General features: G+C 50.4%; 1 protein-coding gene across 2 annotated transcripts in view; it reads right to left on the minus strand.

The window, feature by feature from the left end:
- Nucleotides 1–2,767: 2,767 nt before the first annotated feature.
- The window catches only part of CD247 (CD247 molecule), an 84,046-nt gene continuing 70,867 nt past the window's right edge, over nt 2,768–15,946 (minus strand). The window contains exons 2-8 of one of the 2 annotated variants that reach the window (XM_070366851.1): nt 9,573–9,676; nt 8,350–8,406; nt 7,704–7,784; nt 7,124–7,156; nt 6,327–6,383; nt 4,638–4,679; nt 2,768–3,942 (exon numbers count right to left, since the gene is read on the minus strand). In XM_070366851.1, coding sequence (XP_070222952.1) covers nt 3,877–3,942; nt 4,638–4,679; nt 6,327–6,383; nt 7,124–7,156; nt 7,704–7,784; nt 8,350–8,406; nt 9,573–9,676 — 440 coding nt within the window. In that variant the 3' untranslated portion in view covers nt 2,768–3,876. Of the gene's footprint in view, nt 3,943–4,637; nt 4,680–6,326; nt 6,384–7,123; nt 7,160–7,703; nt 7,785–8,349; nt 8,407–9,572; nt 9,677–15,946 lie in introns of both variants that reach the window. The other variant, XM_070366850.1, reaches the window with a different exon arrangement.

The raw sequence follows: 15,946 nt of genomic DNA on the forward strand, positions 1-15,946 counted from the left end.
TTTTCATATTGTTTGAGTTTCTCTGAAGTTGTCGTGTTGGTATTCTGGATGCTTCACGTATTCCCACACTACTCCCCTAAGCCTTCCAACTTCTTTTTTCCAGCAGGTGCTCTCTGGAGCCCCAGGGTCCCTGTAAGCACGCTGGCTCCTCCCCCACCCTCACCCGCCTCTTGCACACTTCCCCTTCTGCTCCATGGGGCCCTGTGGCCACCACCGTGCTCCCTCCCCAGGCCCTAGTGGTTTTCCGGGACCCTGAGTCTGGAGGCAGTGGTCTCCTTCAGGCCTGAGGACTTTGTGTGATCAAACACACAAGCCCTTGATTGACCTGTGAGAGAAATCTTCAAAACTCCCCTCTCACTGTGTATTTGACTTCAGAACTGGCATTGAACTTGACTTCTTCCAAATTGATTGTTTAAACTGCCACGTGCCTCTAGCATTTCTTGCCGGGTCCTGAACACTCATTCTCTGGTGTCCTCTGAAGGGCGGTAATCCTGAATTTGGCCTCTCCTTCTCCTGTCTGATGGGTCACAACTTAGCTCCCTCTTGGCTTCTTATAGCCAACATTTAGTGTCTTAATGCAATTAGTTGACTGCCTAAAAAGGAAAATTGGAATCTCAAAATGAATTTCCCAGAGAGAGGGAACTTCAGCCTGTTAACAAGCTTTGGGAGGTGTCCTCTTTAACTAGTGTGTATGAACTGAATCTGTGCATCCCCTTAAATGAGGAGTCAGAGATTGAAAGAGAGCTCGCACTATGGCCTCAAGGTATGCTTGCTGCCCCGAAAGGAGCCCAAATGGAAGACAAATACTGGCTCTTTTCTCCCCTATGTTAAAGAATGCCTCACTCTTTCCCAGTCCACCCTGTCTCATGTTTATACCTTGCTTTTCAGTTTGTAAAGTTATTTTCTTAAAACAATTTTAATATGAGTCAGCTATTTGGTAGAGACAGCAGCAGGCTCAGAAGCATGAAAAGGACTTCAGAAAGCAAAACCCATTTGTCACATGCAGATCTGAGGATAAGCACTGATTTCCACCTGTTTCCCTGTGGTTCTTTGTGAAAAGCTTATGTTCTAACCCACTCCAGGGTTATCTGCCAAGCGAATTCCTCATGAAAGGATGTGAGTTCTCTTACTGCAGCCTTTTCTCTGACGACTAGGGCCACTCTCATCTTGATCTGGCGCTTTGTCCTGCCAGTTCATCCACCCCATCCTCTCCCACTGGCCTCCGTGTAGTTGTCTTGCACAAAGTCCAGTGAGTCCTATACCCCAGCCACCCTGGGCAAGCTCCTGCCCCCATAGCTTACAGCCAGCTTTCCTCCTACTTCTTGAGTCAAAATCTTGACAGAATTAGGTCAAATTCTTATTTTCAGGCCAGCCATATGGGTCATACACAGCCTATATGAAACTTAGCTGACCTTAAAACTAGGTATGAGGTTGAGGCTTATTCATGTTGACTAACAGAGGGAAGCTAACTTCAGTTTTTAAGATGCCCGATAAGATGATGAAGCAGCAGCAGCCAAAAAAGAGCTGTCACTTGTCTTTATGAACTGCAGTCAGTGGACGAGCAGCTAAAACAACATGGTATAATTTGCCCCATGACCAGGTTACAGAATTAGGGTTGAGTTTTCAGCCATTCTGTTCCACCTCAGAGATCTTTTCCTTCCACAAACCCTTCCACAGCTTCTGTACCTTGGTGAGCTCTGTCTACACCCTTTCATCAGCGGCCACTCATCCCTGCTTCTGCCTGAGGGTCCCATGTGGATCACAACACTAGCATGATGCAGAGTTCTTTACATGGTGTGGACGAAATCCAGTGACAAAATTTTAAGTCCCTAAGTCTGTGATGATGCTTCTCTAGCCTTCTTGGTAGCTTGCAAAGTGCTAGGTACAGAAGAGGAAGGTGCTAGTGAATACCTGGTGGGTGGAACTCAATTCCCCTCTGAGGCCAGGGTACAGACCGAATGCCTCCGTGAGTTGCCTGGCAGAGGCACGTCACTCCTGTCGGAATCCCAAATGCTCAGGGGCTTTTAATAGCCATGGCCTTGCATTTCAATGTCCTTTGAAAATCTACCCAATATTAATTGGTGGCTTCATGAGTTCTTTTAGTTGCTATGTCACATCCAACTCTTAAGACCCCACGGACTACGGCGCACCAGGCTCCTCTGGCCATGGGATTTCCCAGGCAAGAACACTGGATGGAGTGGGCTGCCATCTTATTCTCCACGGCATCTTCCAATGTCTCCTGCGCTGGCGGGCAGATCCCCACTGAGCCATCTGGGAAGGCTTACTGAGTTAGGGCCTTATAAACAGCCACTACAGTTAAGACAAAATACTGCTGGGGACAGGGTCACTTTTGGGGGCAGAATCTGACCCCCAAAATGTTTGTCCCTTCCCCATACCTTATAGACAGGTTCTGTGCTGTGGCACTGGCGGCTGTTCATGACCCCCAACACCCTCTCTCTTCCTGACACCTGGATCCTCGGCTGGCCTCTCTCTGGTTCTCCCACCTGCACCCCGCTACTCCATGCTGTGAGCCCTGCACCCAGGGCTCTCCTATCACCTCCCACAGAAGGCCGTGCCCATCCTGACACCGTCTTGCCCCAGGCACAGCCCCGGGCTGGGCCACTGGATGCATCCTGCTCTCCTGCATGTTCCGGGGAACCATCCTGTTCTCTCCCAAGAATCAGCAGTCCTGCCCCCACTGCAGGGGCAGCAGGTGATTCCTTGATGACTAGATGACCATTATAGGCTTGACTGTCTAAATGAAGCTCACAGTAAAGCATTTTCACTAAAGGTATTTATTATGCAAAAGAGTAAGGCTCTAGCAAACCAGTATAAATTAAGACCGAGCAGAGTGGGTTTCCATCCATGGCCATGTGCCCTTGTATTACACAGCCCTGTTCCAACAAGTCAGCTGAGGCTCTTTTTGTGATGCCACTGTCCTTTGGGATCTTTCTAGGTTCAAGCTATACCAAGTCATCCTTCAAGGCCTTCCCCATGATGGGTTTGTCTCATTCCATGAGGTGAGCAAGTGGCTGCAAAGAATGTGGTCTTGCTTCTCTCGCTGCCGGCTCACCTCGTTCACCATCTGCAATGACACCGCTATGTTCTTCCATCCCAGACTCTTCACAGCTCGCTTCCCTGGGAGAGTATGGGCTGCTCGAGGGCAAGGCTAGGCTTTCTCATCTCTCGGTCCCAAAAGAGGCCCTGGCATACAAGTTCTGCCATGGGGAATGTACACTTGATTGCAGGAGGGCTCCTTCATGCCCCTCCCCAGGCCTCTGGCTCCCCTGCTCCCTTCCCTGACCTACCAGTACCAACTGCTACCTACCCCACCTTCCCCTCTGCCCGCTTCTGGGCCCAATCACCAGTTACCTTGAAATTAGGGGGTAGGGTAACAACTGAAGCCAAATTTACAGCAGGAGCAAAGCTACTCAAAAACGGACAGAACAGTACAGGCTGTTAGGACATGCACTAACATTTGTGGTTTCTCTGGGGACTTTACAAAACACCCTGAATTCAGTTGTGTTTGAGAAGGAGGAGGCCCGACTCCCAGGTAAGAGCCTGGAGCTGCAGGGAGTAGGGCCTGCCCAGTCCCCAGGAAACCAGAAAACCTCAGAACATGCCGCGTTCACAGTGGACTCTTCAGGAAGCACATGGGGATGCACACTCTCACGGCGTCCAAGGACAAAATTCTGTGTGAATTTGGAACTGGGTATGACCAAATGTATGACCAACTTGAAGCATCCCATTCATAAAGAGAAATACTTGGGTGGTGGAGAAATGTGAGTGAACTAGGTTGTAAATGCTTTATCCTGTATCTTTAACAATCTGGGCGTCTACAGGTCTGGCCTGTGAGTGCTGAAACTCCAGGAGCTGTTAGCGAGGGGGCAAGGCTTGCATGTGGAGGGCGTCATAGGTGTCCTTGGTGGCTGTGCTGAGTCCCTGGGAAAAACAAATGAGAAAAGAAGAGGAGGTCAGAAGCCCTGTGTGCGCGTGGGCCGGCCGGAGGCCAGCAGGCGTCTGCTGCAACCTGGCCTGCGCCCCCCACCAGCTCGGCAGCCCAAGAGCTGCCCCGCTGCCACAGCTGGGGGCTCCGTGTTTAGAGAAAGCTAGCTGTGCTCAGTGTGCACAGTTCACACTGATTTGCAAAAACTAAGCGCCCGACTACAACAACACTTTCTATTTAAAGTTATTTTTCTTGATTTGTTTACTTCAGTCTTCTCACCCACCCTATTAGGTGCGAGGATGAGGCAGAGCAAGGCTTCTGCAAGGGCCCAGAGCAGTGGAGAAAGAGGCAGGAAATGGCTTGTTCGGTGTCCTTTACTCAAGACCACACAGCCTCTGGGCGACTGCCACTTGTCTGCCCTGCCCTGTTCCCCCAGGGCTCCCACTGCCTCTTCCTTAGAGTCAAGTGATGTGCTTGAAAGGCTGAATCCCAACCCTGCCTCAGGGACTGACTGGCAGAGCAGTCACTACAGGCCTGAATAGGTGCCCTTGGCTTGCCAAGTTCAGCTGTTGAAGGGCTGGCACTGCCAACAAGAAACACAAGGGAGCCTGACCATGGTCCTGGTTAGATGATGCCATCCTGGGAAGCAGGACCGGCAGTGTAGACCAGAGGCACCACCAGCTGCACTTACCTGGTAAAGACCATCATGCCCCTTGCCTCTTCGCCGCTGGTTCTGTGGGAATGAGACAAGAAAAGGCTAAAAAGTCAGACAGTTGGCAACAGCCTTCCTGCTCAAGGGTCCAACTTGGAGGGCCCCAGACAGAGCTGACCATCTCCTGGCCAGCAGCCCTGCCCAGGGAGAGAAAGGCCCTCAGGTCACTGGTTAGACCTTGGCCTCCGCAGAGTAAGGTGAAGCCAGGCTCTGTGAGGCCCAGGTTTGCTCTGCCCGGCGCAGAACCTCATCTTATTCTTGGATCTGGGCTGCATGGATGCTGGCCACAGTGCCCACTGCTTAGAATAATCAGGCCTCCCTGCAGCTCTCAAAATTCTTGGCTAACTAACAAAATCACTATGGAGGTTCCTCAAAAAACTAGAAGTAGGATTACCATATGATCTTGGAAAACTACAATTCAAAAGGATACATGCACCCCAGTGTTCACTGCGGCACTATTTACAACAGGCCAAACAGGGGAGCAACCTAAATGTTCATCAAAAGATGAATGGATAAAGAAGATGTGGTACATATATATGACAGAATATTACTGTATATATAATGCTGTTTGCAGCAAATGGATGGACCCAGAGATTATCAAACTAAGCCAGGCAAAGACAAAAACCATATGATATTACTTACATATGGAATCTAAAAAGATTATACAAATGAATTTATTTTCAAAACAGACTCACAGACTTATAGAGCAGACTTATGGTTGCCAAGAGGGTAGGGGGAAGGACAGACTGGGAGTGTGGGATTAGCAGATGCAAACTATTATTGATAAAATGGATAAATTATAAGATCCCACTATATAGTACAGGGAAATATATTCAGTATCCTGGTGATAAACCGTAATGGAAAAGAATATGAAAAAGGATGTATATAATCACCAAATCACTTTAACACAACACTAAATCAACTATATGTCAATGAAATAAATTTTTTTTAATACAATTATGTAAAGTTTAAAAATAAAATTGGAAGAATAAAAAATAAATAAAAAAAAATAAAAAATTAAAAAAAATGAACTGAAAAAATAAATAAATAAAAAATAAAAATTCTCATCTAGTCATTTATACTCAACTATGTCATGGGTACAAGCTCCAGCTGTAGAGTCTGTTCAAATTCTGGCTCCCCATCACCAGCTACGTGACCCTGGGTAAGTTACTGAACCTCTTGTGCCTGGAAGGGCACACATGTCTCATCAGGTTATTGTGGGCGTTAAATGAGACCATCTGCCTGGTAAAGCACAAGCCAGGCCAGCTTCGTAGGCATGCTACATATACAGTTACAGAGGGATCAAACTTAGAAGGGTCAGTGCTCTGCGCTCACCATCTGGAAATTCTTAATCGTTTATGAACAAGGGCCCCACCATCCCAAGTGCTAAACATACTTTGATACACATTAATCACTTGACTATGCTGACAGATTTTACCCTTTTTTGAAAAGCATAGGCCATTTAGAATTTAACTTGATTTTTAATCCTAAAGAGCATCAGTCCCGTCTGAGTACCTTACATACTATCAAGAGATGACACAGCTGGATTAGCCTTTGCCTCTGGTGGCCATCCCATGGGCTTTTGCAGGTGCCAGGAGGAAGGGATGGGCTCTGGGAACACCCCCCACACCTCCCAAGCCTGGGGAACCAAGAGAGCACAACACTCACGTCACTCTTCATGCCGATCTCACTGTAGGCCTCCGCCATCTTGTCTTTTCTTAGCTCCTGAAGAAGAGGACACGAGACACTGGTTTTACCAACCAACATAGAAAGCTGTGGACTCCCCTGCAAAAGGAAACCTCTAGATTCCCAAGTTGGGCGGGGTTCTATATTCAAGGCTCCAACAATCAGCTCCAACCCCACCCTCTTCCCCAGCCCTTTGGAAACCTCTGAGCTGCCAGCCCTTGGCATTGAGCTGAGAAGCTCAGCTTAGAGCCTGAGATAAGACGTGGAGTCCTAGCCAAAGGACACACATGTTGGACAATGCAAGAGCTCACGCGAAGGCCCCAAGATTAGTTGTCTCTTTACATAGCCAACACCATAGGAAGAAGTAGGTCTCTTTACAGTAGGTTACCCCTTGCAGTGGTCCCCCACACACTGATCAACACCCAGGATGGTGAGGTTTTCAACAAGAGGCGAAACTTAGGGACTACTCTGGCTCCTAGGAACAGGAGTCCCTCCCAGGGGCTTGCCCAGCTTGACCTCACTGTCCCTGCTAGGTCCCAACCAGGCTGATACGGGAACTCCAGCAGCAGGCACAGGGGCCAAGAGGGAAGGCAGGCCGAGGGGGCTTCCTACAAGCAGCCACTGCAGCCAGCAAGCCGGTGAGGCGTCATTCGGCCCGGGGAAGTGAGAGTCAAGTCAGGCAAAGACCGCAGAGCGAGGAGCCAAACCTTTGTCTAGAGCCCTTCTCCAGCCCTACCCCCCAAATTTCCAAAGAAAAATATGCCACCTCCTCTACTCACATTATACACGACTTCGTTGGGGTTCTTCTTCCTCTGCTGGGAGAGAGAAGGGGAAGAAGTTAGCAAGGGAGAAACAGGAATCCAGGCCAGGAGAGCTGAGACACCCTCCCTCTGCCCCTTCCACACAGCTGTGGGCGCCTCCTCAGCCCGCGTCCTCCCTGCGCTCCTGCAGTCAGCTTAGCCGCCCGGGGGCCTTCATGGCCTCCAGCTCCCTGATGCATACAGATGTGCTCTCACACCCAAGCTGAGCTCTGCTCTTAAGACCCCACCTCGGGCCTCCTCCAGCTGCTCCCTTTCCCACAGGGTGTGGAGTCTACAGCTGAAAAGGCAGAGCTGCTGAGAGTCTGGTATTAGCGTTGCCACATTCATGCTGTGAAGGCCCGTGTGAGGCAGAAAGGAGCCCCGGGCGGCGGCGGAGGACGGGGTGGTGGCCAACGGTCCGCCTGGCCAGGCCTCGCACCTCAAGGTCCAGCATTGTGAAGAGCGCGCTGGCCCCAAGGAGCCCTCTTCCAACTGCCTGGCTGAGCCCGCACACACACTCACACTCACACACACACATGCAAACACAAAAAGGCCCTACCGGTTTCCCCCCCTTCTCAGGGTCGAAGCCCCCTCTCCTATCCAGGACCGCATACTCCTCTCTTCGGCCGACATTCAGCTCCTAGAAGAGGCAGAAATGAGTCAGATGAGAAAGGAAAGCTCAGGAGGATGGGGCAGGTAGGCCAGGGAGTTCTTTACGAGTGATAGCTCACAAAGCAGCAGGGACCACACAATCATCTCAGAAAGCCTCTCAGAGAACATATTACTGGGAGGGGGGCTGGGGGAGGGATGCAAAATCTATTCGATCAAAGTCCCATTGCACGGAGGGAGTGAAATCGCTTCTCCACCGCAGGGAAGATCTGCACTTTCCTTCTCCACCCCCCATCCCTCTGGTCCGTGAAACTGCTGCCGGGCGGGGGCTCGCTTGGAGCAGGCACTGACCTAAGTGGGCGCTTGTCGCGCAGCACACCGCCAGGGAGCGGCATCCTCCCAGCACCTCCACGAAGCAGGCAAGGTGACTATCCCCGTTTTACGAGTTAGGAAACTGAGTCCCAGAGAGGTTTTTAACCCTGCAAAGCTGATAGCCGCGGACCAGACCCACAGCCGAGCCCCTGGCCGCTGTTTCCCCCACGCCCCAGGAGAGGCGTGCACTTCTAGGCTAGGCTCTCCGGGAGAGGCGGACTTACGTTGTAGACCGGGTTCTGGCCCTGCTGGTAGGCGGGGGCGTTGGCACTCCTGCTGAACTGGATGGGGAAGAAGAGAGAAAGCGCTTTACTTTCTGCGCGAGCAGCCTCGCTCCGCTTCTCCACTGCAAACGGCGTGCGCCCTGTCTGCTGGGGCTGGGCCCCTGCGGGACCCCGGGGCGTGAAAGCTTCATTTCTGAGCCCAACTGTCTTTCCTCCTCGCAGGGGTCAAGCGCAGTCACCGCAGGTGCCCCAGCACCCACCCCGGTTTCCGCTCCCGGGCCCGGGCCCTCGCGCATGCGCAGAAGCGCCGGCCTCCCGGGCCGCGCCCACTGCGTTTTGGGCTTTTCTCCCGGCCGCTTCCTCCCAGGGAGTCGGAGGACTAGTTGAGAGGTCCCACCTCCATCTTGACCCCGGCATCCGGGTACACTGTGTCCGTGTGGCACTGTGTTCTGAGGGCCTGGCCCAGGCACCTGGCCTCGCTCTGTTTCCAGTTCATGCCCCTCAGCTGAAACTGCAGGCTCTTGCAGATTCAGAACATTGGGAACCACCTGGCAGATGATCTAGGGCAGCGTTTCTCAAACTTAAGAAAGTAAGACACTGTTTCTTATAATAAAATGTTTTGCTAAAGTCCAAAATCCAAATATATATATATATAGGTTAAGGCACAAAAGTCCGAACGACCGAGGTTTCCTCTCCCTTTGCCCACGCCACGGCCACCCCCAGCCCCAGCCCCAGCGCCTCCAAGTACTGCAGGATCTGCAGGGCCCTAGGTGAAAACCGATGCTCTGGGTTAACCTTCCCACGTACGGATGAAAAACGGGTTTGAAGAGAAAAGGCTGGCCAAGCCTGGGTCTGCAGTTGGACAGCAGGGTCTGGAAAGAGGCTGCAGGCCCCCACCTCCCTGCTCTTCACTGAAGCATAACCCCCTTTCCTAGCAGAACCTCTCCCTTGAGACGCCTAAATGTTCACACATCTGTATGACTCCTCACTAAAACTCCAGCACCAGCGTACAATCAATTGTACACTCAGCCTCCCACTCTTGTCCGGCTAAGCAAAACATCACCCCCCACCTCTCCAGCCCACCCAGTGTGCACACTTGGTTGGTCTCTGCTTTACCGTGGATACCAACCACTCATGCTTGAGACTTTCTAAGACCAAGGCCCTCTGAACATCCACCGAGTTGGGGAGCCCATGCCCTCCCCGCAGAGGCCAGGGGCACCAACCTTTGCTCTCAGAAACAGGGCAGTGACAATAACGCCGTAGATGAAGAGGATCCCATCCAACAGGTAGCAGAGTTTAGGATCGAGCAGACCGAAGCTCTGTGCCGCTGTGTCAAGAGATGAAATTGATTAGCCAGGTCCAGGTGAAGGAACATGTCTGCTTGAGCGAGGCAAGTACCATGACAGGTCAAGGAAATCATGATGAAGGCTGGCTGCATTCTCCATACCCCATTTGACCACAACCTCTCTCCCACCTTGGACCAACCTCCGGGGAAACCTAGCCTGCCCCAGCAGTGGACCTGGCACCTGGCAGGGCCACAAAGCCTGGAAGACAGGAAGGAGGCAAAAACTAAGTGGGGGAGGGGAAATTGTCCATTGTGCATATCGTGCAGGAAAACACCCTGTGCTGTTGCCTCCCAGCATGGGAGCCCAGATAGGTGCGAGCCCCGTGTGAACCTCGTAATCTGGAAGCCACCCCAAATTGCCAAGGGGCCCCTCACAGTATGTACCACGCAAACTAAAGTACAATGGGGTCGGGGAAGGAGGTACAGTAAACATTCTGGTTAAACAAGAAAAGCATTTTTTGAAAGCTCACTGCACTGTGAGAGAGGAGACACGGATTTAGCCTAGACTGTTCTTCCTGCCAGGTATGTATGCAGCAACTCAAGTGTAAAACGGAGTGTAGTAGGCGTCTAACTCCACCCCCTGCCTGGTATCACGGAAGCCGCAGTCCCGCGGCCGCAATCTCTCCCGGGCCGAGGGCGCCCTCTAATGGACGCCTGCAGGACTACCTCGGGACTGCTGCTGCTGCCGCTAAGTCGCTTCAGTCGTGTCCGACTCTGTGCGACCCCACAGACGGCAGCCCACCAGGCTCCCCGTAAGGGAGCGGATAACATGGACTTGAAGGCCTCCTCCTCATTAGTTCTGTGATTTGGGGCAAGTTATTTACCCTATTTCAGCTGCCTCTTCTGTTGACCAGGGTGAAAACTATAACATTTCTTTAGTGTTTACTTCGTGCTAAACACCCATTTGATGTAATAACTTGTCAGTCGCTCCCAACAGCGCCAGGTGGACACAGGCAGGAGAACTTCGGATTTAGCCAGGAGCATTCAGCAAGTAAGAGGCAGGCCAGGAGAGCCCAGGTGGCATATTCCCCCTCCTCCCCCCCTCCGTCCCCGACCTCCTGGGCCCAGCCCTTCCCTCCCTCTTGCAGGAGCAACGTTTTGGCTTCTGCCACAAGCCCTGGGAGCAGGTGAGTCAGGGCTGCACCCTAGTCCCCACCCCCAGCCCTCTTGAATCCTTCTGTTCTCAACCCTTTGACTCCTTCCCTAACTCGGGACGCTCCACCCCCACCCAGGCACTGATTTCTTTGTAAACGTCCCATAGTCCTTGCTCAGAAACCGTTTTGTCTGTCTGAGTCAAGTCTGAAGTAGGGGATCTGAAGGCCACTCCAGTGTTCTTGCCTGGAAAATCCCATGGACAGAGGAACCTGGCCAGGTGCAGTCCATGGGGTCGCACAGATTCAGACAGGACTGATCACACACACACACCACACACACTGAAGGCCTGTAAGGAGACAAGCCAGCCCCCAGCAAAGGCCACGTTTGGTGGCCACTCCACCCTAGCTGGGGTAATTTGTTTTTCCTTTTAGGACTGGAGGGGTGTCAGCGGAGATTTATTTGGGTGGTTGAGATTCAGAAAAAGGGTTGGGAGAAAATCGCTTAGTTGCCTGTCACATAAAATGAGAACAGAAAAATTACTGGACAGTAAATTTAGAACAAATAAGGAGAAATATTTCTTGGTGTTGTGCAGAGCCAGTGCAGTGGGGGAGAGGATTTGGCCCCTCCCCAGAGATAAGTAATAGGACCACATTTCTTTTTTTTCTTTCTTTTTGATCAGCAGCATGATTTTATGACCAAAGACAAATGTGCTGTGTGTAGTTTGGTCAAAAAAAGGATATTAATCGCCGCACACACCCCGGGGTAGAAAACTTCCCTCCGCCGAGTCCAACTGTGACCATGCTAGGAGAATGGGACTGAGGAAGGCAGTGATAATCCAGAAAGTTCCTTGAAGGGACCCAGGGCCTAATTCAGTTGTGTGGTTAATTAAATACTTATTGGGCATCTGCTTGATGTCAGGGGATATTGAAATAGAAAGAACCCTGGATTGGGTATCAGGTGGGTTCTATCAATAGTCCTTCCTCTGCCACTAAGTAGCTATGTGGTTTTGGGCAAGTCACCTCACCTCTCTGGGCCTCAGTTTCTCCATCTGTAAAATGGTGGGTCATCCTGTCTACCTTAAGGGTATGGTGAGACTCAAATGAGAGAATGTACTGGTAGGTGTTTTTGTAAATTTCCTCCATAAGGATAACATGTCTAGCATTTGAGTAGGGTCTTCTGAGTCCCTGCTCTTTTAGGGCTTATGTCTTAGCTCTTGAGGCCACACCCAGGTTGGAGGGGCTTCCCTTGAACAGCAGGCAGCTTTCCAAGTTGACAACTCAAAGACAGGAGCCATAGACAGTCCTAGGTTCTGGCTCCTTCCCTGCCTCCCCATCCCCAAGGGAGAGACCCGTTTTCCTCCTTCCCTGAGCATCTTGTTTCTGTCCCCACCACATTCAGTCCCTAAGAGAGGTATTCAGTGGGGTTATTTGGTGGCTGTTTTCCTAAACAACAGAAGAACCTGTGTTATTTCACGCTTCCCATCCTCTGCCCCAGATCCACAGCACCCAAGAGAACCCCAGAATTTACACAAGTACCCAGATACTGATTAAGGGTTCTCATTCTCAATCCTGGTTGCATGTGAGAATCAGCCTGGGGTCCACTCTGACCCCAGGTTCTCATTTAATTGTCTGGGGTAGGGACTAGGCGTGAGCATGGGCCAGCGCACAGCAGAGCCGAGATTCAGAGCTGCAGTGTCCCTCAGGCACAGCCTTTCTTAGCAATACAGCTATGCCCTACCACAAGTATAAATTTCACTGCCAAAAAGAGACAAAAAACAAAAGCAAAGCCTCAGTCTTTTATGTGCACTGCAATTTTTGTGTACTTCTCAACAGTGTATTATTGAACTTCTCTAAGCCTCAGTTTCCTCATCCATAACACAGGATAATAATATTAACTGTCTCATTAGGTAATGGTGAGGCTTAATTATCTCAATAAAATAATTAATGCCTGGCATGTATTAATAATAAGTGCTCCATATATCAGCTATTGTTATCACCATGATTTGTTTTTTCCCAAATCACCACCAATATATTTATTTGAGGGAGAAAGGGTCAAATCATGTCAATAACTTTTAAACCAGATAGGATTAGGGACTCTGATCTGCCTAACTTCTGGGTGTTCACAACTGCACAGGTAACCAGAGCATGTTGAGGCGACACCAATTAAACCAAAGAGCACTTGATGGGAGGATGCATTCTGAGCAGTCATGTGATTTCCCATTCAGAAGGTGCTACCTTCATATCAGAAAAGTGGTGCTGAGGAAAATGAAGACAGAACCTCCTAGAACCCAGTATCCTCTTAGCACAGGCCAAGACATGATAGTGACCTGGTGAAAAAGAATCTCACCCTATTTGCAGAGCAAAAGAGCAATGCTCCCAGCTGAGCTGCAAAGTGAAAGCTGGGGGTAGAATCTGACCCTGTGATCCTTTCCCCTCCAATCTGGGCCTCCGCAAACCACTCTGATCCCCTGCACAAGGCAGACTCAGCAAATCTGGGAAGTCAGGAGGATTCTTCCCAGTTCCCCAACCCCAATCCACTGTATCCAGGTCCCAGGGCACAGGGCCAGCCTCTCTGGACCCCCACTTCTGGATGGACACATGACAAGCAGGGGACAAAAGCCCAGCTGGGCTAGGACCCATCTGAGTGCTGCTAGGCTGCTGTTATCCTATAGGCGCTCCAGGATCAGGCCTCACCCAAGGTGGTCAGGCTGAGACAGAGCAGTTATTTAGGTCATTCCAGTTGCTCCAGGGCAAAACACAACCTGGCAAAAAGGAAGCCTGGAGCTTCAGAAGAGCTGACCCTGAACCTTCAAGTACTTCCTGCAGTGGATCCGGGATTAGAACACAGGCAGCAAGGGGGACCCAGTCTGTGACCTGCGGTTGTTCACCACCATGAGATTGCCTGCCCACAGGCTCACTCCAACCCTCATCACAAACTTGGTGCAGGTCCAGATGGTCAGGGTCAGCCTGAACTGGGAGCCTGGATTCTAGGTGTTGCCCAGCCTCCCTTTGTCATCCATCCGGTAGGCACTGGAGAAGTGGGCCACAGCATGATAAACTGGAGTCTTCCTGCCAGGTAGCACGCGTGAAATGAAAATAAAAATTGCATGAGCTTTGCTAAAAGAGCTCTCTAAAACTGAGCCAGGAAACCATTAAGAAAGCATGACTTGTGAACATCTCAGCCTGTGTGGAATCTGATCTTTTGACCCAGTGATGTCACCCAGAATACCTGCCAGAAATTCAAGATACTTACTAGACCCTTACCTTAAAGTAACTCATGACGATCTATCTACTTATGGAACCCACACTCCAAAACAGCTTGTGATTCCTTAAGGACAAATATTTTCCACCTCATGTTAGAGCCAACCACAGTTCTCAGCAGGCAACTCTTAACAGCTTCGTGGCTTTTTGTCTTCATAAACCCCAGATGCTTTCTCTTCCTTGGAACACTCTTTCAGGGTTACCTGAATCTGCGTCTCCTGAACTGCAGTACTCAAGACCCCAACCAACAATGACAACAAAATAAAGATTCCAGATAAACTCTTTGCCTATTTGTAGGCTCCTGCATGATCGGATGCCTGAAACAGGCCCCGTGGGACCTCCAGAGGTCCAGAGGAGGCTCCAGGCGAACCAGGCCTTGCTGGGGAGGGAGACACAATGTGAAATGTTCACAAGCTGCTGTGACTAAGTTTCAAAAGCCAGCAAACAGTAAGAGCTGTGAATTCAGAGCTAGGCAAAAGCTCTGTGTCCTGCAACCAAAGGTGAGGTGCACCTACAGCAGAGAGGTGTGTCTCTCCACATGTTTCATCTAAAAATGGTATGAGTCTTATTAGTGAAAGTGAGCTCGGCCATCTCTATACACCCTTTGGTCATCTTCATAAAGGCCCAGAGTGTGGAAGTTTCATGGCACTGACCATTAACAGAAAGATTCTGGGTCCCCAGAGGCAGCCTGGAGGCACTAGAGTCTGGTTTTTCTGGACGAGATGTATTTGAATTGTGTTGTTTGTCTGTCTCCCAGGCAGACTATGAGCTTTCCTAAACAGACTGAACAGGACTTATTAACCTGGTCCTTCTGTAGCCCAAATCTACAGACACACACTGATGCCCATCTCCCCCCTCCAGCAAATCCTTTTTAGAAGCAGGGCATCTGTCAAACTCCATCACATCCAACTGGCAAGGATACTTCCCATTTGAATCCCAACATGCACTTTTAAAATGACTTCCTGTACCTGATCAAGTTTGATTCTCATGAGAGCCCAGAAGGTGAGCGAGAGGCTATTGCTAGATGCAATTCACTCATTGATAGACTGAGACCAGAGGAGTAGAATACTTTTCCTGAGGACACCTGCAGGTTAGAGCCGAGCTGGATGGGATACTGAGTCCCCGATTCCAGGTACTCGTCTAACCTCTCTGCCTTAGATGCACCTCACCTTTGGCTGCAGGACATAGAACTTTCACTAAGCTCTGAATTCACAGCTGTTACTGTTTGCTGTCTTTTGACACTTAGTCACAGCAGCTTGTGAACTTTTCACATTGTGTCTCCCTCCCCAACAAGGCCTGGAAAGCACAGATAATGCCTTTTGATTTCACTTGCTTATTTCCCCTCCTCACCTAGCACATACGAGGCCACTTAAGAGGAAAGAACATGAGCCTTAGAGCCAGAAAGCCTAAGATTTAAATTCTGAATCTGCTTCTTACTAGCTTTGTGGTTTGGGACAGCTTTCTTAACCACGCTGAGCTTCAATTCCTCTATCTGCAAAAGGGGTTTATTAAGTCTGACTTCACAGGGGAGTTATGCAAATGAAATGAGATACCAGTGTGTGGGGAAGTGCCCTGTCTGGTGGCGCGTGCTGAATCCAGGGTCTCAGGTGAACTTCTCCACCATGATAAAGGCTCTGAAGGTACAAGCAGCAGCAGGAGTAGACCAGGGCTCCCCACTCCTTCATGCCAAAAAAAACCTGGGCAGTTTCCCCACCTCAAGATGGAGCAACCCCTCTTTCAGTGTATATGAGGATAAAACCAGACAATGCATATATGGAAAATGCCTGGTGTACAGCAGGAGCTCAACGGTGGGTGGACAGCCTGAGAACTCCTGGCTTCACCAGATGGTGACAAGCTAACTTACATGTGCACTGTGTTCAGCTTAGCCCTTGAGTTA

This window comes from Bos mutus, chromosome 3 (genome assembly GCF_027580195.1).
Source record: "Bos mutus isolate GX-2022 chromosome 3, NWIPB_WYAK_1.1, whole genome shotgun sequence".
NCBI classification, from domain to species: domain Eukaryota; kingdom Metazoa; phylum Chordata; class Mammalia; order Artiodactyla; family Bovidae; genus Bos; species Bos mutus.